The 27,492-nt window shown below is 49.4% G+C and overlaps 1 protein-coding gene across 7 annotated transcripts in view; it reads left to right on the top strand.

Moving 5' to 3' along the window:
• Positions 1-27,492, top strand: part of ARHGEF1 (Rho guanine nucleotide exchange factor 1) — an 891,302-nt gene that overhangs the window by 565,691 nt on the left and 298,119 nt on the right. For all 7 annotated transcript variants that reach the window (XM_085615602.1, XM_085615600.1, XM_085615604.1 and 4 more), the window contains one exon: positions 996-1,139. In XM_085615602.1, the coding sequence (XP_085471728.1) occupies positions 996-1,139 (144 nt within the window). The remainder of the gene's footprint in view (positions 1-995; positions 1,140-27,492) is intronic.

Here is a 27,492-nt window from a genome sequence, read left to right as displayed (position 1 = left end):
GTCTTGCGAATCGCTGAGTCTTGGTTCTGGGCCACAGTGCACAGTGTATAACTTTCTGCAAAACATGTCCCAGGGCTTTGAAATGTTTATGCGGATGCTCGGAGTCGTCAAATTGAGGAGTCTCACAAATGAAAACTGGACAACAGATAGCTGAATCTTATCTTCAGTCAGTGGGGAACACCAGCTTGGGACATGTTTGAGATACATGATAATCCCAAGTTTCACCTTTACTCAAGCAGATAGCGCTGCTGAAGTTCAAAGGGAGAAGCGTTCACACATCAGGGCAGCTAAAGTCCATGTATGCCATAACTCTGATTTTACTGGTTCCAAAGATTATTTGCAAAATTATTTAACCACACTCCGTTTTTCCGAATCAGCATACTTAAGACTTTAAACAGGTGAGTCTTCAGCATGTGACTCTAGAAAAGATTTATGCTGCAAAAGAAATAGATTACCTATAACAATCATTTTACAACTTGAACTTCCTGTAGATTAACAAGTGACTCTCTCTCCCCCCTGCTGATGTAGGTGCTAGGCAGGTTGGGATGTTCATAGATGGAAATAACTTATGGTCGACGCCCATGAGAAAGACATTTTTAGTAGAATAATGCACATCATTTGAAGCTAGAGCAGCATCAAACTCAATGCTATTGTTACAAGTAAATAACCTGTTTCTTATCAGTGAATGTTGTCCATGCTACTAACCTTGAACTTTGAGTTTCTGGCCTCCTCCTTCATGTAATTGTCACTCCTGAAGACAAGGACTCGCTCTTCCCTCCTTACATTTCTCGCTTCTAGTTCAGCATTGGTCTGGCTCTGGGTCTTCGCATTTTTAATTGGGACCTATAAAGTTAATATCGGTTCACTGGCAATGACTGTGTACCCTGTTGGAATTCTAAGCATACTTTTCTGTGATATGCCTTGTTCACCTGCAGCAGGTCTCAGTTTATGCCTCTAATCAGCATCTCAACCTTCTTTTCTGGCTTCCCTTGCAGAGCTCTTCATCACAGAGCATGCCCATGTGCGTATGCTGAAGGTGCTTCTTGAGGTCTTCTACCAACCCATGCTGAATGTCTGGTTCTCGGACACTGAGTTGCCAGCTATCTTCCCTAGCCTGGAAGAACTGATTGAGCTTCATGGTAAGTGTCATTTCTTGGATTGCCTGCTGTCTCCTTAACAAGGATGACCTTCCTACCTAATGGTTTAGTACAGTATTTGAACCATTTCTGTCCAATGTGATAAGATTCCAGATTTTCCTGACTTGACACGATTCCCCATCTGTCCGACTTGATTCCGTCCCCCATTTTTTTATTTGAAGCCTACCAGACATTGCGGCTGTCTGGTTTGCTAAATACATATTTGGTACATTCAGAAAGCTGACCTAAGAATGTATTCCGCCTGTTGCTTACCATTGGCTTTGTGGTTTGTAACTCACATTTTCTGGCTTTCTATTTGCTTGCTCTATTTCCTTTAGGCTGTCAAGTTTGAGTTTGTCCCTCCCTCTGGCCAAACTTGTTTACTGTATTCTTCCACAAACTTGTTTTCTGTAAACAGACGCTTAGATCTTGTTCTTATCTTGTCACATTTGCTGTGCATTCAAAGACGGAGGTCATATTTCAGGCTCTCTCTTCCAGAGAGCTTAGTGTTTATTTTTCTTACTCTGACTTCTAAGTGAGAGAATTTGAACACTCCTGCTGAGTACCCATGTAAGAGGAGAGGGTGTGGGATGCTTTTTTCTAGCACACAACTGTTGGAAAGTGGATTATTAGTAATGGCAGATATGCATTTTCCAATGGCAAAATGATACTACTAACACAATATAGGGCTCAGAATAGGTGTTAGAAAATTATTCCCTTGCTCAACCCTTGGTAGCTTAGCTGCGAGCAGGCAGGCTTCACTTCAAAGACAGTTATGTAAAGCATTTTAGAAACACCAATTCAGTAAATAATTAAGACACAACACACAATAAAAATCCAGCACCAGCATATAGAAATAGGAGATATTTTTATCTTTAAAATGACACCGAAACGAATCCACTGTAGGGAACCATACATATGATTTTTTTAAAGATTAAACACTCTCTAGTGTTTAGAAACAGATAGTGCCACTTTTGGACATTTTATTGCCTCTGACAAGGACAAAGTCAAAGTTTGAGGCCGACCGCAATGGATCTCCGGTCGGATGGACTAAGCGGGAGGCCCTGGTTAAGATTTTACCTTCACACTTAAAAATGTTTCTGGAGGATTTCTTTCCAGACGTCGTGCAGCCTCATCCAGCAGGTCGAATTTAGTGAGGAACTCCTTCCTCAAGTTCCTCTTGCAGGTCCAAAGTGTCCAAAACACAATCCAAGGGTCTGGAATCGCCAAGATGGGCCTTGATCGGGTGTGGCCACAAGTCCACTGATGCACTCCAGGCAGGGGAGTCTTGGTGGAGTTGATGCAGGGTTAGCTCTGTTAAACTGTAGCTTGCAGGAAGCCCACCCTTTATTCCTCTTGTTGTAAGATAGTCCACAGGGCTGTAGTTCTGGATTGTCCAGCATGCACATTCTTAAGAGTGCAGGGCCTAGTTGGTGCAAATCAAACTTTTCAGCATGGACCCTTCTTCTTTATTGAGTTTCCAGCAGTAGATCTGAGAGGCACTGCCCCTCTCATATACTTATTCAGTGTTCTCTACGGTCAAGCAAAAGGGGCACTCCCCTCCAATGAGGTGAAGGGCAACACCCCTGAGCATGACAACTTCCTCCAAAGTGTGGCAAAATGGTCTCCCAGAAAGCACTATTTCTCCAAAATTCAATATGTCAGAATTTTCAGCAGAGAGAGAAGAGCTAACTAAACCAGCCTACAAGTTGGCTTAATCTACATATGTTTCCTCCCTTTACATCTAGGAATTCCTGCCTTAATCCTGGGTTCAAAGAGGAGGTGTAAATGTAACTGGTTTCTTCTGCCTGTCTCCTTCCATTGTAGAATATTGTTTACAGCCCCTCCCCTGCTCAGGTATTTCTATGTAGCAGAACCCTGCCCTCCCAGAAGAGTTGGCTAACCCCAGGGGCAATTTAGCACCTCATCAAAGGAGCCTGGCTAATCCACTTAACTCTGACCAATCAGGATAGACCACTGGAAGGTTACATTTTGGCTTACAGACAAGAAAGTCTTATAACTTCTTGTCTGTACACTTCAGGAGAAATTCAACAATATCATATTGTTGGATTTATCAATACCATTCTAGGAAGTCGTTGAATGGCATTTTTATGATTCTCCTTGCGGGAATTATTAGTTAATAACTTCTTGCCATGTTAACCGATGTGGCAGGGGATTTGCAATGGGAATAATGACTTCGGCAATTTTTCCTACACCAGGACTTACAAAATGCATCTTTTATAAGAACCCTGCTTATAACTTCAGAACACCCAGGAGAGACTTTAGGGGTTCTGAATATGTAAAGAAAATATTGCAGATCCTCATTCCACAGTGCTCGTAGCACAAAAGTCGATTTTTTTTTAAGCACTTTATCACAATGTGGTGAGCAAAGTGTGCAGTTTCACTTCACCCAATGCATATAAGACTTATTTTTATAAGAGTCCTCCTTATAAATACCTGCCCCTCCACCTCACCCCTAGTATACCTAGGGAAGAACCTGGGGGTACCTAATATGCTCAAACATTGTAGTTTATCAATGTTTAAGTACCCCAAACACCAAAGTCGAGTTTCGGCACAATTTACATTATAAAAGCAGTCCTGCAACCCAGGGCTGCTTTTAAACTGACCTCAGACTTCGGCAGTGCACACATGCAAGTGCAGAAAGGGCTGCTGGCCTCTAACCTGCCATGCCCTATTACCTGCCCTAATATTTACTAGAGCCTTATAGGGGAGTTCATGCCAATCACAATGGTACCATAATCCATAGTGTACGCAAGTGTATGTAGGTGTTTTTACTGTATTCTTAGCATCTCTTTCAGCATAGTACTGGCCCTGGGCCTGGTTAGGCAGAGCCCAGGGTAGGATAGGATGACTTTGCAACAACAACAAAAACACGTTGCAAATGCGTGCAAAAAAAACCCACATTAGGCGAGAGCTTGCTGTAAGCTATTTGAGAAAAATAGTGCTCGGAGGCTGTAAGTAAAGCCTCCTGAGTAACAACACACGTAACGGGGGAGGTCGTCATGGGAGGTTACAAAATGAGACAAGGCAATACTAAGGTGAGACTACTAAGCCTTATGACCAATAAACAGCTACAGTTACAGTGGACAATGACACAACCCAATGAAAAATATGGGTGGAGAGTGGGCGGAGCTTCAAGTCCCTACCTCAGTAAAGCATGCCTCGCAGAGCAGCGCGTGCGCTGCCCAGGTTCGACCTAAAAAGGATACCAATAGATAACACAGCCATAATCACACACCGCTCCTAAACTGACTGCCTTAGTAACCCACATAGGAAACCAGCAAGACTTAACAACCATGGGCAAAGGCACTGATAAGAAAGCCCTAAGGAATGTAATGAGGTTCAACTTGAACGTTTCACCCAAGTGATTAAAAAGTAAAGCCTTTTTTTAAATTTAATAAAACGTCCGACTTGTCTGAGCACACATTTTCTCCCAGAACGTGTATGAATTTTTTACATACTCTGACAGTGTTTGTGAAGGTGTTTACAAACAAAATAGTAGCAAAAAAAATCTAGTCTAAGTTGGTTTTATGGGAAATACTGCAAAAAAAAAACTCTTGGTGAAAACAATTGGCAGTCTTCTTTCCCACAGCTTTTTGGGAATAATTTCTGGCCATATGTAACATTTTATGAAATTGACAAACTTCATGAAGTAAAAAAAGTGTGTCAAGTTTGCGTGTGGAATTTGCATTTCATACACCTCACTCCCTTTCAAAATTAACAATAAAACGGGAGAGAGAATCAATTATGTTGTACTATATCCAGCTTACCATCACACACCCTCCGATGAGTTAGTGCTTGACTTCAACAAAGCAGGACAGCGGAGTCAATAAGGCTTTACAGACTTCATTTCTGACAGAGCCAAGTATATTGGTCAAAAAGGGATCGATGTATTTTTCCTCCATTTGTGAGGTAAAACCTACAACTTTTATCAAACAAAGGGATCCACCCCTTGTATAAAAAGAAGGAATAATGGAAAAGTGGTGTTCTTCCAGATCTGGTATGTCTTCTAAAAAATCATGGAAAGCGCACAGCTTTGTTAAAATACCCCTCACCCTCCAAAAGGAACCTTGGTGGCGTGCTTCATCATCGGGGTCTTCCAGTCCCGCTGCGGGGCGGGACGTGCTGTGACCTACGACTACGTGGGAGCACTGATTATATGAAAATGCTATGTGCGGTGTAGGAGTGTAAGTGGAAGGGTCAAAGAGTGAATGAAAGTGGTGTGTGGTTTAAAAAATATCTGGCTCTGCGGAAAAAAAGAATTTTTATGTTCCTTTGAGTTGATATTGTTCAAATGGGGGATCAGACGGAGGTACTAAGCTTTATTGGGCAGTACTTCCTGAGTCAACATGTTTCGAAGCCCTCTCCTGGCTTCTGATCAGGAACTAAAGGAGATCCCTTCTACACCCAAATTTTTTAAAATGAAACAGTAATGTGTCATACATGACAGACTACATGCAATGCATACTATACCCCAATAGGTATTATTGACGATATGGCTTTTTAGGGACCCCCGGAGCCGCGAGTAGGCATTACCTAGGCAAGGACGTAACCCTTAAGATTGTTTGACTATAGGTGCTCCTTCCCTCTCGTTTCTGAGGCTCATGAGGCTTGAAATGGGCTAATTAAAGGAGACAGTATAACTCCGCAAGCAAAAGATCCAGTCCGGATGGGCCGTCCCAGGAGACAGGGCGGTAACAAGGATGGAGTAAGAAGCCTCATTTACAATCAAAAGCCAGCGTTTAGCATGAACAATGACGCCAGCCAATCAGAATGATGGCCGGGCTTAAACTCCACTTCTGAAATCTCCTCAATTACAAGAAGCCTTGCAGAGCGAGTATCGCATGCGTGCTGCAACGCAGCTGTGCGAGACCTAAAAATTAACTATGCTGATGCTTCAAAATGAGCACATTTTTATGTAATTCTGAATTGTGGTGGGAAAAAATATTTGAATCTGATCAAAACACATCAATACACTAAACATTTGCACATATCGTTTGTGTGCGGTAAAACCGTATTTCAGTGCAAATTCAGTGGTCATTTCAATTGAAAATGTGTTGTCTGTAATGGCATTGTGCTAGCACACCGTGCACACTCCTCACTATGTTACTCCACTTCTTTCCATTGTATGCCACACCACTCCCCGCCACTCTGCTCTACGACATGTCACTCCACTCAGTCTCTGTACTCTAAGACAATCTGCAACACTCCACTCCAATTGATTCCATGCTACTCCAATCTATGCCACGCACTCCATGACACAACACCCCACTCAACACCACTTACCCCACTCCACTTACCCCCACTCCAATCTATCCCACTCCAGTCCACACCACACAACTTCAATCTATCCCACTCCACACCAATGTACCCCACTGAACTTTATTTTAGTCTACTCCAATATTTCCACTCCAATTTTACCCACTACAACCAGTCTACCCCACTCTGACCCAATCTACCCCTCTCCACCACCCCTCTATGATCTATCCCACTCCAATCTACCCAACCCACCCCGCTGTACCCCAAGCCACCTTCTCCAATGTACCCCAATCCAACTCATCCCATTCCAATTTTTTTTAATTTACTTGTGTTTTATATAGCGCTGGCAAGACCTGGAGGTATCAGATCTCTTGACATGAGGAGAGTTACATAGGTTACAAGTTGCACATTGTTATAGAAGGTACGTCAATTACAAGTTTCATCCGTTGGTTCAAGGCGTGTAGAGGGGAAGGGGGTAATGTAAAAGGGCGACAGGGAGGGAGATTAAGCAGAGAATTGGCATAAGGAAAAACAGAGCGGGGGAGAGAGATTCAGGGGAGAGAGGAAAGGAATGGGGGAGGCAAGCAAAGAATGAAAGAGGGAAGGGGTGGGGTGGGGGTGTTGAAGACACAGCGAGGAGACGAGGAAGCAACTGTGTCTGATGCCCAACTGGGTGGGAGATGGCTCCCCGCGGTAAAGGGATCATTCCCAGTCTTCCATTTAGTGTGATTCCCTTGTCACGGTGGACTTTCTCAGCGGGATCGCTGAGACTCCAGGGCACAGATGCTGGATCCCTTCCCCAACAAGGGTACCACACTCCAGTCCACCCAGACTACCACACTCCACTCTCTCCAAATCTACCCCACTCCACTTCACTCCTGTCTACCACACTCTACTCAAGTCTATCCCACTCCACTCCACCTCAATCTACCCCTCCCCAATCTACCCCTCCCCAATCTACCCCACTCTAATTGACCCCACTCTACCCCACTGCAATCTACCCAATTCCACTCTACCCCACTCCAGTCTAACATACTCAAATCCAGTCTACCCCACTCCACTCATCTCTCTAATCAACCTCACACCGATCTACCCTACTCCATTCCAGTCTAAACTACTCTAATGCACCCACTCTACCCCACTACACTCTACCCCACTACACTCTACCCCACTACACTCTACCCCACTACACTCTACCCCACTACACTCTACCCCACTACACTCTACCCCACTACACTCTACCCCACTACACTCTACCCCACTACACTCTACCCCACTACACTCTACCCCACTACACTCTACCCCACTACACTCTACCCCACTACACTCTACCCCACTACACTCTACCCCACTACACTCTACCCCACTACACTCTACCCCACTACACTCTACCCCACTACACTCTACCCCACTACACTCTACCCCACTACACTCTACCCCACTACACTCTACCCCACTACACTCTACCCCACTACACTCCATTCCAGTCTACCCCACTACGCTCTGTACTTCACCAGTCTATCTCACTCCACTCTAATCTATCCCTCTTTACCCCAGTCTGCTCCAGTCCACCCAATCTACCCCACTCCACTCTACCAAACGCCACAGTAATCTACCCGAATCCACCCCATCCACCTCACTCAGCCCACTCCAATCTACCTTACGCCACTCCGCCCAAGCTACCTTACTCAATATACCCCATCCAGTCTGCCCCACTCTAATCTACCAGACTCAAATCTACCCAAGTCTACTCCACTCCAACCAGCTCCACGCCAATCTGCCCAAATCTAACTCACTGCTATCTATCTCACTGGTATCTATCTCGCTTCATTCTACTTCACTCCAGTCTACCCCAGTAAACTCCAGTCTACCCTACCATAATCGACCGAATCTATCCCAATCCAATCTACCGCACTCAACCGCCACACTCCAATCTACCACACCCCACTTGTGAGAAAGTGCCTCTTTTAACATGGTTAGCACCCACATTTTGCCTGGTATTGATGTGGTTTCAATTGAAGTGCTGTGAGAAGTTGTCCTGGTATGTGCTGTTCACTAGTTAAAGTGGCCACCTTGCACCAGTACAATTCGACTCTTATGGTAGATAGGTTTAAGATAACCTTTTAGAGAAAGCTATTCTAGTGGTAGCTGTGGAGAGCAGCCTTCAGGCTAAGTCTTTAGAGGAATGTAAAGCAGCTTGTTATACCTTATAATCTCTTGACTTACCAAATGAAAGGACACCATACAGGTATATATATAAAATATATATTTATTTATTACTAGACAAACTCTACTAATCTCTTTATGCGATTAGAAGTCAGGAACATATGCACAAATCAACGTTTCACAACAAGTTGAGCACAAATATGGCTGCGGCCCTAGGGGCGTACCAGACCATAACTTAAAAAAGAGGTTTAGGAATATCGACTTGAGAAGAGACCAGGCCTAGGGCCTTCAGAAGCGCTGGAGCCTCACTAATCCACCCAAGGCAGGTAAGTAAAGGATCCACGGGAGACGCATGCAGTGTGAGAACACAGCCGCGGATCCCAATAGACTTCAATGGAGCAAGTCGCGGTTGGACTTTTAAAGTTTTAGGATACTTCGGGAGAGTCTACAAGCAAGTCACTTACAGGGTAAGTAGTTCTAGAGCCAACACACACAGGAGCACCGTAGTGCACGAGTTACATCACCCAGGGAAGTTGGGTGCATAGGTGTCTTTTGGTGTCGGGTCGCGGCGTCATTTTCAATGGGAGCCAAAGAAGACTTGCTGCTTGTGAAGACAGAAGTGTCCGGTGGAATCCAAGGCTGGATTCAGAAGAAGGAAGACCTGAAAGACAGGGTTCAAAGTCACTTGCCAGTGACCCGGGGCCAGAAAGCTGGATGCCCACAGTCGTCTGGTGATTTCAAGTGATCATGGGTGTCTTGACTCTTCAGCCACGAGGTCCAGGAGGCGTCGACGACGACCAGGAGCTGGATTCGGCGTGTCCCACGAAGTCTGCAGCTTACTGCGGTGTTGGTGACCAGATTGGAGCCAACAAGCCTTGGCAACACCAAGTCTTGTGGAAAGTGTAAAAAGTCAGCGGTGCAGACCAGCAAGGTCTGAGGGACTCACCCAGCGAGGGTAAGTCAGGGCAGGCCTGGAGCAACCAGGGAGCCCTTTGGTTCTCTAGAAAAGTCTTCAGGGGACACTCAAGCCAGCCGGCAAGGGATCGCGAAGCACTTCGGGAGGATTCACTCACCAGGAGCCCACGGTCACTCGGGACGAGGTAGGCCCCTGATCTTCGGAGGAAATCCTGCTGGAGGCTTGGACCACACGTGGTCCAATGCACAAGTTCGTAGAACGTCGTGAAGGGGTTGCACTCAACAATAGTGGACGGGACCCGGGTATTGCTGTTCCTTCTCACTCGTGGGGTCCACTTGCCTCAGCTTCGCTGGGGACTCACGATGGCCTTGGAGAAGTCAGGAAATCCACTTCCGGGGCAGTAGGGACTTCGGACTCCGGCGGGAGCGGGAAGGTTTGCGACCGTTGATGCAAAGTTTTGGTGCCTGCCAAGCAGGGGAGTCACTCCTTGACTCCAAGGGAGAATCTTCAGTCTTCCAAAGGTAGTGGAGCATCGTCCAGGGATATCTAGTTTGCAATGGCAAGGGTTCCCTAACTTATACTAAAAGAAAGGGAGGGACTAGCTCTATGACCCCTCCTAAGGGAGGGTCAGGGGAGTGGGTGGCTACACCCACGCCCCTTTGTCCAGTTTCACGCCAGAGCAGGGGCAGGTAGCCCCTGAACCGGTTTGAGCTGGCATATGCACAGAGGAGCCTACTGCTCCCCCCAGTGCAGGACTTCAAAGCACTCTAGGAGTGCACCCACCCAGCCCCAATACACTAAACCCTGTCTGGGAGGTGGTGGCACCTCCCTGTGACAGGATGCCTATTGTTGGGCCTCCTCCACTGCGAGTTTCGGTCAGCAGCAGGAGGGCAGCCCAGTGTCTGTGCTGGTGGCATCCATTTTGTGATGCAAGGGCTCTTTCAGGATTCTAGCGTGTTTCCACAGTAGGTACATGTCTATCCCTCTAGAAGGGTGGGATCATACTCCCACACCAGGTACTGGTGTGGGGGTATGATTCCAAAGCGTTTGACACCAAACACGACATGTTTTGATGCAGCCATCCCAGAGTTAGCATTAACTGCGAGGTTATAATGCACTTAAGAGTATATGGTTTAACCGCATCCACAAACAGCCACAGAGAATAGACTCTGAGAGCTGCAGAGGGGCCCTGCTCAGGCAGAGGCACCCCCTCACATGGAAACCAAGCACCCTGCCCTCAGGATTGATAGGGCCTGCCTTAGGGGTGACTGATAGGTTTATATGTGTGTTCAGGTAGAGATATAGTGAACCTATATCTCAGTGAGGAGTGCTAACACTACCTCACCCAGGCTTCAGTAGCAGGCCTGTGGTGTCAGATTTAGTCTGCTTCCCAGGGGTGGCATAATACATGCTTCAGCCCCTGGTAGGCCTGTGAAGTAGCTATGCCCTTGGTACCTAAGGTACCATATACTAGGGACTCATAAGGTACCACAGTATCCAATCACTAGTGCATCTAATATGCACTCCGAGTTGTTTAGAGAGAACAGAGAGGCTGGGGCCCTGATTAGCAGGGTCCCAGCCAGACTATAGCCAGAAACCAGTGTAAACATCAGAAAAAAAGTGGGGGCAACATAAGTGCAGATCCTACTCTCCTACACAACCCCCCCCACGCCCAAACGCAGGGACACTAAACTAACCTTGACCAGTTGAGTCTTCGTGTTCTAAGTGGAAATACCTTGAGAGTTCATCTCCATTGGCATGTTGGGTCCCAGGTCTATGTTCCTCTGTATAGTCCATCCCCTGTAGGGAAATGGACCACTTTGAAATCTATTTGAGCCATAGGAGGGGCTTGTGGTCAGTCTGAACTATGAAGTGAGTGCCAAACAAGTATGGCCTCAGCTTCTTCAGGGCCCACACCACAGCAAAGGCCTCTCTATACCTGACCAACGTTTCTCTCTAGGGGTCAGCCTTCTGCTAATAAAAGCTACTAGCTGATCTTGACCTTCATTATTCAGTTGAAACAGTACAGCTCCCACACCCAGCTCAGAAACATCTGTTTGGACAATGAACTTTTTGGTGTAGTCTGGACTCTGTAAGATGGGGCAGTGCACATGGCCTGCTTTAGGTCTTCAAATGCCTTCTGACAGCTAGCTGTCCACTGAACCTTTTTTGGCATTTTCTTTGAGGTAAGATCATTTAAGGGGGTCGCTATAGATCCATATCCCTTAACAGACCTCCTATAGTACCCAGTCAGCCCTAAAAAGGCTCTCACCTGTGTCTGGGTGGTTGGAGCTACCCATTCCATGATGGTTTGGATTTTACTCTGTAAAGGCTGAACCTCGCCTCCACCTACAATGTTGCCCAGGTACACAACCTGACTCTGCCTTATCCGGCCCTTAGTGTCCTTGATAGTGAGGCCTACTTTCTGCATGGCCTCCAAAACGTTTCAGAGGTGGACCAGGTGATCCTGCCAGGAGGAACTAAAAACAGCAATATCATCTAGATAAGCTGAGCAATAAGTTTCCATCCCGGTCAGAACTTTGTTCACCAACCTCTGAATAGTGGCAGGTGCATTTTTCAAACCAAAGGGCATCACCACAAAGTGGTAGTGCCCACCAGGGGTTGTAAATACTGTTTTGGCCTTGGCATCCTCAGCTAACCTGATTTGCCAGTAGCCAGCTGTTAGGTCAAATGTACTAAGATACTTGGCTGAGGCCAAAGTATCAATTAGCTCATCTGCCCTTGGTATGGGATAGGCATCAGTCCTGGTGACTGCATTGAGGCCCCTGTAGTCTACACAAAACCTCATTTCTGTAGTAGGGGATCTCTGTGTATAGTCATAATCTAGTGAATAGTCCCGCCCATGTGCGTGGACCCCGGAGCAATAAAAAATAATCTCTAAAAGGTGACAAATCATGCAGACCTGCATACACCTTTAAGAGAGAATTTAATTTAAAGACAGATAATGCAGCCTATACCCACAGGCTACACTGTCCAGTACTTCAACTAGAATTCCACCAACATCCACAAACAGCACTGCCTGTCTAGTTTTTCTCCACATAGGAAAAAACCCTGCCTCTACCAGCAAAAGCCTCTGGAATGATAGAGAGGAAGGAGTGGACAGACAAGCCCCATAGGCTGCCATTATGTGGCTTGGAACAGGATACTGTGCCTTTAAGAAAACTTTCCAGTTTTCCAGAACTTTCCCCAGTATCCCAGAATGCCCAGCAGGTCCCATTTACTTTCAGTTCTTTTTTCCGGCTCCTGCTAGCAGGACCCTGGAGCATTGAGCTCTCCCCTTTCAAGGGTTTAATTGAGATTTTGGCAATTTTAGTCATTTTTTCTTGTGTTTAGTAGCTGGTACTGTCAACATGCCTGGCTTGTTCGACAAGTGCCCGGAATGTGGTCGAAAGAAGGCTAAAACTGATCCACACGAGGTGTGCATAGGTTGCCTTCCCCAGTCCCACGTGCCTGAAAGCTGTACCATCTGCCACTCGTTCTCTGCAAGGACCCTGAGGGACAGAATGAAGATCAGGCTTCAAGTTCTGGAGGAACGAAGACTGAAGGCACCAGGTGGGTCTGGAGGGGCTGATTTGGCCCATACTGAGGCCTCTGGGGGGCTCCCCAGGGGCAGGAAGACCAGTAAACGCTCCCACTCCCCGTCGACGTCGAGGGCGTCGACGGCGACGTCGAGGAGGATGACCACCGTCTGTTCGCCGTCCCCCCAGGGCTCTGGGGAGAAGCGGCGTCGACGATCGCCGTCGAGGGACGTGCATAGACCGCCGTCGACTACATCGGCGTCGTCGGCGACGACACCGTCGTCGGCCCCGTCCAGCGGTCGTCGTCAAGATGGGACCCGGCGTCGGCATTCGCCGTCGAGGGATCGCAGCTCGCCGTCGATGAAGAGGAGAAGGAGATCGACGTCGAGACGCTTGAGGTCGCCGTCGAGGCGAAGGTCGCCGTCGAGGCGAAGGTCGCCGTCGAGGCGAAGATCGCCGTCGAGGCGAAGATCGACGCCGAGGAGAAGATCGGCGTCGAGGCACAGGTCGCCGTCGAGGCGCAGGTCGCCGCCGAGGCGCAGGTCGCCGTCGAGGCGCAGATCGACGTCGAGGAGTAGATCGACGTCGAGGAAGAGAGAGTCACCGGGATCGGTGTACTCGGTGGTGTATACGCCGCCGCGGATGCCTCCGTCGCCTCCTCCTCTCCCGCCGACGCCGCCTCCACTGCCACCACCACCACCACCTCCACCTCCACCGCCACCGCCGCCTCCACAAACACCTCCACCGCCGCCACCACCGCCACCTCGGCCGCGGGCGCTGCCTCCGCCGCCCCAGCCTCTGTCGCTGCCACGCACCCCTGTGGGGCCGCCGCCGGTTCCTCCGCGGTCGGTTTCCCTTCCACGGTACCCGACTCCGCCGCAGGGGACCCCGAAACCACGACGCCCACGGTCGCCTGGACCAGCGAGGCCGGTGGACAGGCCGAAGCCGAAGAGGTCGCGCTTCCGCTCTCATAGGAGGAGAAGATCACGGAGCCGTGGACGGTCTTCGTCGGACTCAAGACGACGCCGTAGGAGGTATAGGTCCAGGTCGCGCACGCGCTCCTCGGACAGAGGTCTTTCCCCGACGCTGTCGGACTCCCCGGGGACGAGGGTCTCTCCTGTGGACGACCTGGTGTCTTTCCAAGAGGTGCTGTTGCGAGGGGCTGCAAAGTTGGGTATCACGGTGACGGTTCCAACACCCACGACGTCCGTGATATTCGAGACGCTTCATAAAAAACACCTGTCTCGCCCCCTACTGCCTTTGGTACAAGGACTGGTGGAACCCGCCTTGGAACTGTTCCTTACTCCCGCGACGACGAAGGCCGCTCCTTCCAGGCTCATGAAAAAGTACAGGGCCCCGGAGTCGGATCCGTCATTTCTGAGAGTGGACCCGAAGCCGGATTCGGTGATCGTGACGGCGGCAAGAAAACAACATGCGACCGCCCCGGCCTCCACGGTTCCGCCCGACAAAGAAAGCCGCTGGCTGGATTCTGCGGGCAGGAAGGTGTGTGGCACCGCCGCCACCACCATGAAGGCGGCGAGTGCGGGGGCTTTGTTGGGCCGTTACGACTGGGCCCTGTGGGAGTCCCTGCAGCAATATGGAGACCTCCTGCCACGGGACAAGAAGGAGGACTTCTTGGAGACGGTGCGCGAAGGCATGCTGGTGTCGAATCAAACGATCAGCGCAGCGGCGGACGTAGCTTTATTGGCCGCCCACGCCTACTGTCACGGCGTCCACCAGCGGCGTCATTCGTGGTTGCGCCTGACGTCACTCAAGCTAGAGGCGCAGCAAAGAGTGGCCAACCTGCCCTTCTCGGGGGAAACCCTGTTCGGGAAACATGCGGACGATGAGATGGCCCGCATGAAGGCTGAAGCGGAAACCCTGACGGCCGTCGGGTTGGAGAACGCCGAGAAAAAGAAGCGCCCGTTCCAAAGGAGGTTCGGATCGTCGGGCAGAGGGCGAGGGCAGGGCTCGGGACAGCAGCAGCCACAACAGCAGCAGTTCCGCAAGCCCTTCCAGAAACGCCAGAGGGGTAGAGGAGGCCAGCAGGCTACTACCACAACCAAGGGCCCGGCCGGGTCTCGGCCCTGAGCGGTTACTTCCCCCTCAACCGTTACCCACTCCAGTGGGGGGAAGCATTCAATTTTTTCCGGCAGAGTGGAGAAAAATTACTCAGGAAAAGTGGGTGCTGAATATTGTTTGCAATGGATACAGTCTTCGGTTTATCAGCCCGCCTCCAGCGATTCCGCCGGTCAGCTCTCGATTCCAGCTGAGAGAGCTCCAGGCGGAGGCAGACATCTTGTTGAGAAAAAAGGCGGTAGAAGAGGTACCTCTGTCTCAAAGGGGAAGAGGTCTGTACTCTCGGTTCTTCCTCGTTCGCAAGAAGGACAAGAACGAGTTCAGGCCCATTCTGGATTTGAGGCAGGCAAACAAATGGATTCGCAGAGAGAAGTTCCGTATGCTCTCGTTGCACCAGATTTACCCTCAGCTGCAACGGGGAGACTGGCTCTGTGCCATAGATCTACAGGATGCGTACTTCCATGTGCCCATAGCGAGGAAGCACAGGAAGTTCCTGCGATTCCAAGTCGGCGCCAATCACTATCAATACACAGTACTGCCATTCGGGCTAAAATCTGCGCCCAGGACTTTTTCAAAGTGCATGGCGGTGGTGGCGGCACACCTGCGGAAGAACAAGGTGTTTGTCTACCCGTATCTGGACGATTGGCTGATCAAGGCATCATCCTTCGCGGAAGCGCAAGAACACTTCCGATGGACGTGCGAGCTCTTGCACAAGCTGGGGTTACACGTCAACATGTCCAAGTCGGTCACGACTCCGGTCCAGTGCATACAGTACCTGGGGGCCTCCATCGATACGCGGTCAGCAAGCGTGTCTCCTTCGGAGGAGAGACGGTTATCACTCCTTCGGAAGGCTCAGGACCTCAGTACTGCTCCATCGACAACAGTGCGGAAGGTGTCGTCTCTACTGGGGTCGATGGCCTCCTGTATCTTCCTCACGCCTCACGCTCGGCTGCACATGAGACCACTGCAGGAGTGTTTGGAGGATCAGTGGGATCAGAGGACAGGCTCTTGGGACGACAAGATACGCCTGTCGCTGCATGCTCTTCAGTCTCTGAAGTGGTGGTGTTCGGCGGAAAACCTCCTCAAGGGGGTTCCCTTCCACAAGGACATTCCCACGACGAGTGTCGTGACGGATGCGTCTCTCCAGGGCTGGGGAGCGCATTCCGGGGACTTGCAGATTCAGGGGAAGTGGTCTGCTTTGGAAGCGACGTACCACATCAATTTCCTGGAACTCAGAGCTGTCTTCCTGGCACTGAAGGCCTTCCTTCCGTCCTTCCAGACCAACTCGCTGCTGATACAGACGGACAATACAACCACGATGTATTATCTCAACAAGCAGGGGGGGGTCGAGATCGCGCACTCTGTCGCAGGAGGCGCAGGCGATCTGGCGCTGGCTGCTGGCCAGAGGACTGACGATTACGGCCACGCATCTGCCAGGAGTGCAGAATGCTCAGGCGGACGCCTTGAGCAGGCTGATTCAGGAAAACCACGAATGGGTCATAAACGACGAAGTACTAGGAGAACTCTTCGCAAGGTGGGGGACTCCAGACTTAGATCTGTTCGCCACCGCCGAAAACAGCAAATGCCGAGACTTCGCATCCAGGTACTACCAGCGGGGGACGCTGGGGAATGCGCTATGGATCGATTGGTCGAACAGCTTTCTGTACGCTTTTCCACCCATTCCCCTGATTCCGGCGGTGCTCATCAAGTTGTCCCAGTCCAGGGCGCGGATGATCCTGATCGCCCCGGAGTGGCCCAGGCAGTGGTGGTTCACGGACCTTCTTCACCGGTCTCTCCTTCCTCACATGCGGTTGCCGTGCAGGCCGGACCTTCTCACGAAGTTCGGGGGGCGGATGGTGCACCCCAACCTCTCGTCTTTGAGTTTGGCGGCATGGCTCCTGAAATAGTGCAATATGGCCATCTGAATCTACCAGACGATTGTATGGACATTCTGAAGGAGTCTAAGCGACCTTCCACTAGAACATCCTATGCTTACAAGTGGAAGAGGTTCTGTATCTGGTGTAAGTCCAAGAACTTTGATCCGACAACATGTAAGGAAGATGTCATCCTTCCATACCTTTTACATCTGGCGCAGTCTGGCCTTAATTTCCATTCCATTAAGGTTCATCTGGCTGCTTTGACTGCTTACAGGAAATGCCCTTCACAGACTTCCTTCTTTCAGATCCCTGTGGTCAAGGATTTTTTGGAAGGCTTGAAGAAAGTGTTTCCTCCCGTCAGACTTCCCTCGCCTTCCTGGGACTTGAATGTGGTGCTGTCCAGACTGATGAAGGAGCCTTTTGAACCCATTCACAAGGCTTCATTGCAGCACCTATCCTGGAAGGCGGCGTTCCTAGTGGCCATTACATCGGCCCGCAGGGTGAGTGAACTTCAGGCATTATGTTGTCAAGAACCTTATACTGTATTTCATGCTGCTAAGGTTGTGATGCGTACTCACCCTAAATTTCTTCCTAAGGTTATCTCTGATTTTCATGTCAACCAGACCATAACTTTACCTACGTTCTTTCAGAATCCCTCTTCGCCAGCGGAAAGGTCTCTCCATTCCCTGGATGTTCGGAGGGTGTTGAAATTTTATCTGGATAAGACCAAGGATATTCGTAGGTCTGACCAATTGTTTGTTAATTATGGCTCAGTCAGGACTGGTCTTGCGACCTCTAAGCAGTCCATTTCTCGGTGGATTGTGTCCTGCATACAATTGTGTTATCAAAAGGCTAATAAGACCTTAGGGGGTAAACCTAAGGCTCATTCCACCAGGGGCAAAGCTGCCACGACGGCTTTGCTGCGTAATGTTCCGATTGCGGAAATCTGTAAGGCGGCCACTTGGAAGTCGGTCCATACCTTTGCTGCGCATTACTGTCTGGACACGGATGCCAGGGCAGATGCTCAGGTTGGGCAGGCTTCGCTGCGAAATTTGTTCGCACAGTAGTGGTAGTGTCTTGTGTATTCTCCACCGCTTTTGTTGTGTGGTGATGGGCTTGCCATTCTATTCACTAGATTATGACTATACACAGAGATCCCCTACTACAGAAGGAGTAGTTTCTTTTCTGTAACTCCAGTTCTGTAGTAGGGGTATCTCTGTTAAAGTCATAAGCGCCCGCCCTCCTCCCCGGTGGAGAGATACTTATTCATATGTAGAATGCTACAGGTCTGGCGTGCTATGCCTTCAAAAAGAACTGAAAGTAAATGGGACCTGCTGGGCATTCTGGGATACTGGGGAAAGTTCTGGAAAACTGGAAAGTTTTCTTAAAGGCACAGTATCCTGTTCCAAGCCACATAATGGCAGCCTATGGGGCTTGTCTGTCCACTCCTTCCTCTCTATCATTCCAGAGGCTTTTGCTGGTAGAGGCAGGGTTTTTTCCTATGTGGAGAAAAACTAGACAGGCAGTGCTGTTTGTGGATGTTGGTGGAATTCTAGTTGAAGTACTGGACAGTGTAGCCTGTGGGTATAGGCTGCATTATCTGTCTTTAAATTAAATTCTCTCTTAAAGGTGTATGCAGGTCTGCATGATTTGTCACCTTTTAGAGATTATTTTTTATTGCTCCGGGGTCCACGCACATGGGCGGGACTATTCACTAGATTATGACTATAACAGAGATACCCCTACTACAGAACTGGAGTTACAGAAAAGAAACTACTCCTTCTTTCTTACCACCCTGGGTATGAGGTTTGGGTACTAGGACTACTGGACTAGCCCAAGGGCTATCTGAAGGCTCAATTACACCTAACTCCAACATTTTCTGGACTTCAGTCCAGATACAGTCCCTGACATGGTCAGGTTGCCTGTAGTAAATTTTACTCTTGACAGGCAGACTGTCTCCAGTGTTCACCTCATGGGTGCACCAGGAAGTCTGACTAGGGGTCAGGCTAAACATATGTCTAAAGTGTTGCAAAACTTGTCTGCATTCAGTTTGCTGATGATCAGGTGAGGCTGCTTGCCAAAGCAACACCATCTACTGACCCATCATCAGGGTTCTGTGAGAGCATGTCAGGGAGAGGGTCACTCTCCTCCTCCTGTTCCTCATCAGTTGCCATGAGCAAGCCCATGTCAGCCCTGTCAACATATGGTTTCAATCTGTTGACATGGAGCACCCTAAGGGGGCTCCTGTGAGTTCCAAGATTCACCAGGTAGGTGACTTCTCCCTTTTGCTCAACAATTGTATGGGGGCCACTCCACTTGTCTTGGATAGCTGCTGGGGCCACAGGCTCCAACACCCACACTTTCTGTCCTGGCTGGTACACAGTCAGCACTGCCTTTTGGTCATGCCAAGTTTTTTGTAGTTCTTGGCTGGCCTCCAGGTTTTTGGTTGCCTTCTTCATGTATTCGGCCATCCTGGAGCGGAGACCAAGTACATAGTCCATCACATCCTGTTTGGGAGGTTTGAGAGGTAACTCCCAGCCCTCCTTCACCAAACATAATGCACCTCTTACAGGATGCCCAAACAGAAGTTCAAATGGGCTGTAACCAACCCCCTTCTGTGGAACCTCTCTGTATGCAAACAGAAGGCAGGGAAGTAAAAGGTCCCATTTTTGCCTAAGCTTTTCTGGTAGGCCTTTAATCTTTCCTTAAGGGTTTTGTTGAAACGTTTAACTAACCCATTGCATTGTGGGTGATACGGAGTAGTGAATTTATATGTTACACCACACTCCTTCCACATTGCTTTTAGATACCCTGACATGAAGTTGGTACCTCTGTCAGATATAACCTCCTTTGCGAAGCCCACTCTGGAGAAAACTCCAATGAGGGCTCTTATCAACATAGGGGCTGTGGTGGCTCTCAGGGGAATTGCTTCTGGGTACCTGATGGCATGATCCACTACCACCAGGATAAACCTGTGCCCATATGCTATTGGAGGGTCAAGGGGACCAACAATGTCAATCCCTACCCTTTCAAAGGGCACCCCCACCATAGGTAGTGGTATCAGGGGGGCCTTTGTTGTGCCACCTGACTTGCCACTGGCTTGGCAAGTGACACAGGAGTGACAAAACTCCTTGGTGTCCTCGGACATATGTGGCCAATGAAAATGTGGAACAAGCCTGTCCCAGGTCTTGTTTTGTCCCAAGTGACCTGCTAAAGTGATGTCATGTTCTAGGGTCAAGAGGAACCCCCTAAACTTCTGCGATATTACCAACCTCCTGGTGGCTCCAGGGGTTGGATCTCTAGCCTCAGAATATAGGAGTCCCTCATCCCAATAAACTTTATGGGACCCACTAGCACTCCCAGCAGCCTCAGCAGCAGCCTGCTGTCTGAGGGGTTCAAGAGAGGGGCAGCACTGTTGCTGCTTATTCAGATCTTCCCTAGAAGGTCCTCCTGCCCCCAAGAACTCAACCTGATCAGGCTCAAGTCCCCCTGGGGCAGTTCCTTCTTCAGGATCTGCTTCTTCTCCCTGAGGAGAGGAATCTGTGATCTGAGACAGAGGGGAAGGCACTACCTTAACCCTACTGCTCCTCCTCTTGGGTAGCACCTGGTCCATACTTTCAGGATCCAGAGCTGGTTCAGTTTGATGCATTTTGGCCTGTGACCTGGTCACAGCAAATCCCTCTGCAGGTATGCCCAACATCTCAGCATGAGTCCATAACTCTACTTCAGACCAGGCTGAAGTCTCTAGATCATTGCCCAATAGACATTCGACAGGGAGGTCTGCACTGACTACTACCTTCTTGAGGCCAGTTACCCTTCCCCAGGAGAAATTCACAACTGCCAGACTATGGTTGGTCCTGACATTGCTTGCATTGGTAACCTGGTACATTTCACCCAGGATGATCTGCCCGGGGTCCACAAGATCCTCTGCCACCATGGTGACACTAGCACCTGTGTCCCTGAATGCCAAAGCCTGTTTGCCATTTATTACAGGCTGCTGTTTGTATTTGCCAAGATTACTGGGGCTCACTAGGAAGGACATATCAATGTCTCCATCACAAATCAGCAATGCCTGAGTGGGTACTCTGACTAGGCCAGAGGCCACTTCAGAGCCCAGGGTCAACCCTACTACACCCTTATTCTGAGTACCACCTCCACCAGTTGCTGAACTAGAGGGAACAGTTGACTTGGGGGCAGGAGTGGTGGTGGTTTGGTCTTTGGACTTGTTACAATCAGCAGTCAAGTGCCGTTTCTGTTTACAGAATTTGCACCAGGGCTTCTTTTGGCCTTTTCCTTTGTTGGATTGTGACTCTCCACCAGATGCAGATTTTTGGGGCCCTTGTGAAGACTTCATGTCTTTTGACTTATCCCCACCTTTCTCAGAGCCTTCAGGATCTTGCTTCTTAGTGTCACCCCCTTGGTTCTGGGTTTTCTGCCTCACCCTGGTTCTGACCCATTTGTCTGCCTTCTTTCCCAATTCTTGGGGAGAGGTCAGATCAGAGTCCACCAGGTACTGATGTAACAACTGGTTTTGGCAATTAATAAAGATCTGTTCTCTCATCATAAGATTATACAATCCCTTAAAATCAGTAACCCTACTACCAACTGTGAGAAAGTGCAATCTTTTTGGCATGGTATGCCCCCACTTTTTGCTGAATTGCTGAATGTACTTTGACTGAGTGTGCCCTGGACTCCTGCCAATCAGGTGCCCAGGGCCTATGTTCCTTCCCTAAAACAAAACAAACCCCAATTGGCAAACCCTGGCCACATGTCAGGCCCTAGTAAATGGTACCCTAAGTACCCAGGGCTTTGTGACCAAGGGAGACCTCTAAGAGCTGCAGCACACCTTGTGCCACCCTTAGAGGCCCTGTACCCTTACACACACACACTGCCTTTGCAGGCTGAGTGTTTGGGTGCAAAACCAAAACAAAGTCGACATGGCACACATCCCTGTGTGCCATGCCCATCACCTACACTGCCATGGCATACATCAGTCACCCCTCTAGCTGGGTGCCCTATGCCAATGGTGTGGGCACAGGAGCAGGAGCCCTGTGCCCCTGCAGTGCCCAGGTCAATTCCTGAGCCCTGTAAGTGCAGTGCTGCCATTTAAGAGTACATGGTGCTGAGAGCTCGTCAAACACGACCTCCACAGCACCATAATGGCAACACTAAAGACTGGGAAGTTTGGTATCAAACTTTTCAGCACATTAAACCCACACTGATGCCAGTGTGGGATTTAATGTACCCAGTACCCCAGAGGGCATCTTAGAGGTGCCCCCTGAAACCTAACCTACGAATCCACGTCTGCTCTGAGGCTGCCTAGGCTGCCACCCAGCAGACATGTTGCTGGACCCTTGGGTAGGAGAGCCCCTGCTCTCCTGGTCCTGCAACAATGCACATCCTGGGCGAGGTGCTAAATCTCCTCCCCCAGGATGGGCAGGGGGAAGCTTCAAAGGCATGCCGCCTCTGTGAGCTTCCACAGGCCCCTGCAACCCCCACTCTGGCGGGAAGCTTTGGCCGCAAACCCCAAATAAGGACAGGGGATGTGCCAGCCTGCCAACCCCACCCCTCAGGTGGGGGAGGCGAGGTGAAGCACATATCCGGGCTCTCGCCATCTTGAGAATGGGGAGCCCTACCCTATCAGGACTAGGCTACTGCCCCCCTCCCACAGGAGAGAGGCAGGATAGAGGGTGTACCCACCCCAGGACGGGGACCCATTGGTCCCTGCCCTTCACCTACCTGTAACGCCCCTAAATCTAGTATTTAGAGGCACCCTGAACCTTCCTTCCCCAGATACCAGATTCCGAAATTACAAGAAGAGCGAGAAGAAAAGAAGACCTGCCCTTCAGCTGCGAAGGAGAGGGAGACACCAACTGCTTTGGCCCCAGCCCTACCGGCCTGTCGACCTCGAACCTGCTCCTGCTCCAAACCCGGCATCTCTTGTGGCCAGTGTGAGAAGTTGGCCTGATATATGATGTCACTAATTCTAGTGTACACCTTGTATCAGTCCAAAAAACACTTCTGGTGATTGGTTGTAAAGTTAACCTTATAGACCAGCTGTCCTAGTGGTAGCATGGACAAGAGCAGTCTTAGGCTAAACTCTGAATGGCATGTGAAGCCAGCTGTGATACCATATATAATCCCTTGAATACCAAATGAAAGGACACCACAACAGATATATATATATAAAATAAAGTGTATTCATTCTAGTCAAACCCTCAGCACTCTTTGTGAGATTCGAGGTAAGTACAACACAGTCTTAATTAAGCATACATTAAGTCACACAGGTAAGTAATACAGTTAGGCCCTAGGGGCCACGCAAACCATATACTAAAGAAGTGGTATAAGGACCACTGTCACGGAAATAGGATAGGCCTAGGGAATCGCTGGGGCTACACTACACTACCAACAGTTAGGAAGTGGGAGGCCCACGGGATTCAGGTGCAGAGTGGAAACACTCACGCGTAATGCGTATAATCGATAGAAATAGTACAGTTTTGAAATAAGCAGTTTTAGGACACTTCTGAAGCAACTAGGAAGTCGAGACTCGGAAACTAGACCCTAGGATAGTCACTACCCTTGTGAGCACCGAAGTACCCAAGTTACCTAGCCCACGGGCTGCTGGTGCATAGGTGTGAACTTGCGTCGGGTTTCGTCATGGACTTCTATGGATGCCTGAAGGAAAGTTGCTGACAGGCAGTCAGTGCAGAGTGTCCGGTGGATCCCAAGGCCGGGATCAAGAAGGAAGGGTACCTGCAAGCAGAAGGGACAGAGTCTGGGTCACTAGCCAGTGACCACGTGGAACCAGGAAGGAACCAGGCGATGTCGTGAAGATTGCAGGTGAAGAGGTGAAGCTTGTCGCAGCAGCCACGGGTACCAGGAGACGTCGAGGACGACCAGGAGGCGAGCTGTCCCACGAAGGCTCTTGCTGTCGGCGGCGGCGAAGTCGAACTAGGACTCACCAAGCCTTGGCAAGCGGAACCCACGAAGAATGGAGGACTTGCTTCTGTTGCAGACCAGGAAGGTCTGGGGTGCTTCTCTTTTGCAAAGAAGCGGGAGCCAGTCCGGAGGAGCCAAACCAGCAGTGAAGATTTCAAGGTGTGTCGTCACAAAGGCCGCTAGCCAACGGGCAAGCAACCGGACAGACGCGGCAAGCAGGAAAATGCAAAAGGGCCCCACGCAGGACTCGTGGAGTGTGGGGGGCTGATCTTCGGTGCAGATGGTGCTTGGGGTTGGGGCTTCTCAATCCCCGGTGCACAACTTCGAGGGTGCCTCAGAAGCTGCACTGGAAGATACTCGCCACTTTTCCCAGGTAGCCGGTCCCACGTCTCTCGTCGCCTCCATGGATCTCAGCTCGGCTGTGGATGTGGATCAGGGTTGGAGAAGTCTGGAAGTCAAGGCTCTGGTCGGGCTCTGCAGTCGGTCCCTCGTAGAACTTCAGCAAAGCAAAGGGTAGTCTCTTGATGGTGCCTGTTTGCACAGGGTAGCCACTCCTTGGCCACAAGGGAGATTCTTCAGTCTTCTTCTTTCGTCGAATGTCGAAGGTCCAGAGTTTCTGTTCAAGTTGCAGGTTCAGGATAATCCAATCTCCTGGGGCCCAGCTACCACACTTATACTAATCTAGGGGGCTGGGTTGCCTGCTAGGTCACGCCTTATGGGTGGGACCTGGTAGGGGGGTGGTTACACCCCCTTCCCTTTGTCCAGTTTCGCGCCAGGACTGGGGCTGGAGTGCCCCAGCACCGGTTTGAACTGGACTATGCATGGGACACCTTGTGTGCCCCAGGCAGTGTCTAGTTTCTTTCATCCCTCCCTGCCCCAATACACTAAGGCCTGTCTGGGGTGGTGCTCGCACCTCCCAAGGCAGGAAACCTATTGTCCAAGCCTCCTGTGCCGGGATCACTCCCAGCAGCAGGAGGTCAGACTTGTGTCGTGGCAGCAGCATCCATTTTGTGATGCTGGGGCTCTGGTTAACTTTAACCGGGTAAGTAGGTTTCAACATGTCCTCTCCCTCTAGAAGGGAGGGATAATATCCTCATCCCCAGAAATGGGATGGGGGTATTATTCCAAAGTGTTAGACACCTTACACGACATGTTTTGATAAAGCCAAACCATAGTTACCATAACCGTTTAAGATTATAAGGCACTTTAAGAGTATATGGTAGGCTATATCATAGAACAGCTATAAGGACATGGTTCCGAAAGCTGCAGAATGGCTCAGCTCATGCTAGAGCACTATCTCACATGTTACCAAGCACTCTGCCTCCTGGATTGTTAAGGCCTGCCATAGGAGTGGCTGATAGGTACACATGTGTCTATATATAAGGTAGGTATAGGAATACTACACCTAAGCAAGGGGTGATTACACGACCTTTCCCCAGCTGAGTGATCAGCCAGTTGTGTCATAATGGAAGGCCAGGCCAGGGGTGGCATAATACATGCTGCAGCCCCTGGTAGGCCTAGGGTACACCTATGCCCTGGGTACCTAAGGTACACTGCACAGGGGCCAATAAGGTGATCCTATCCAATTGGGTTATGCACCTAAAGTACATAGTATTAATTTAGAGAGAGAACAGCAGGGCTGTGGGTCTGGTTAGCAGGCCCACAGCCACATCTAAGTCGAAAACCAGTAAAGCAAAAGCAAAAAGTGGGGGTGAACATAGAAAGCAGACCCTACTCTCCTACAGCCAGCAACCTCAGAAACCCCGGAGGACCTGGCTACCTTTGAACTCTGATCCCCTGGGACTCCCATGAGTAGAGGCTCTACTCAGAACCTACCTTTCACCCCTGGCAGCAGCCCGTAACCGCGATCCCAGCTCACTCTGCACCAGCCAAGCCTGGCTGGTGCGGGAGTGAACTAAACCCACGAGGACGACCCCACGGCGACTGTGACCCCGAGTCCGGCACCCAAGGACCCCCCTCGACAATCCTGAAGAAGCCTGCAGCCTCAGAACAGCTTGCCACCCCAACCGCGATCAACAGAGGGTAAGATTTTCCGACACCAAAAGGCACCCCGGCGCCCCATGGCCCTCTGTGTCCAATCCCGGGGTACCTACCTATCCTCCAACTACCCAACTTACCTCTCGAAGTGGTGGTGGCACCTGAAGAGTCCTCGTCCCCGAGCCTGCAGTCTTTTTCCAAACCGGAGATTTCCCATTGAAATCCATTGAGCGCCCGAAGGCTCAAAAGCCCTCTGCACCCAGCCGCCCGAGTGGCCCTGACAGTGAAAACTCTACACTTTCCTACTTCCCCACTTGCCCTGAGTAAGTGACCAGGAGCCCAGCTCCCACAGCCGCGTGGCTTGCCAGACAGCAGCCACCAAACAAGGCCCCCCTATCCCTCATAGGATAACATTGGGCCTAACTCTCTCTGCACCCGGCCGTCCTAGAACTAACTGTACCTACCTGACCCTGGGAGACCCCTGAGTTTGTGCCCAGAACCTCAACTCTGCCAGTCGAGTACTTACCCTTAAACCGCAAACTCTATTTTCCTCATAGGGTAACATTGGCTGGCTTTTTCCTGAAATTTCTTCTAAGTGTGGACTTTTCAAATCTTCAAATATTCACCAAAAATCAGCCGAGTGACAAAAACGAATTTACTCACCTGCTCTTTGGTGAGCTCCCAGTGCTGGATCTTGGTGCCCAGCACAGACTCTGAAAAGTACCCACAACTATACTTACCTTTAACTCATTTTTCTTCCATAGGAAACCATTGACTGTTTTTCTGTGAAATTTCTTCTAAGTGTTGATTTCTGCAATTTCTAAATATTCTTCGAAAATCGTATAACATCTGAAAACGTAATTACTTCCCTGTTTTGGATAAAGGTCCCAGTACTGAGTCTAGGCACCCAGTACTGGATTACAAAAGTAACGATAACCTACTGTACCTATAACCTGAATTTTCTTCCATAGGGAATCATTGATTGTTTGCTCAGAAATATTTTCTAAGTGTTAACTTTTAAAATAGCTAAATATTATTTAAAAATCATTACAGTACCAAAGTCGACTTTCATCAACTGATTCTGAGAACTGACCCAGGACTGAATCTAGGATCCAGTCCTGGAATTACAAAAGTAATCTAAAAAGTAATCTGTTGCATATAACTTGAATTTATCATTGAGCTCAATGTATTGTGTTTAGAAATAGTTACCTACTGCAACTATTTATAACTGTTTACTAAAAAGTCTATTGCATATAGAAAAGTATTTTTATGAAACATCTCTTGTCGAGAAAGTATATTTTAATTCCAAGTGTTGGTTCTAAAATAAAACAAGCATATATTTGTTATATACAAACCATTGGCCTAGAGTTCAGTTATTGAGTGTGTGGAACTATTTGCTGACTGAGTGTGTACAACAAATGCTTTACACGTCCTCTGATACTGCCTTACTGCTCGACCAGGTTACCACTTTGGAGAGTAAGGTTATATCTAACTTTAACCTCTGTTAAACCCTTGGGGTCTGTGGACTCTGTACACCCTGTACCTATTAAGGAACAGTATAT

This window comes from Triturus cristatus, chromosome 7 (genome assembly GCF_964204655.1).
Source record: "Triturus cristatus chromosome 7, aTriCri1.1, whole genome shotgun sequence".
NCBI lineage: Eukaryota > Metazoa > Chordata > Amphibia > Caudata > Salamandridae > Triturus > Triturus cristatus.
The sequence above is the reverse complement of the archived record's forward strand: the minus strand, read 5'-3'. Positions and strand labels throughout refer to the sequence as shown.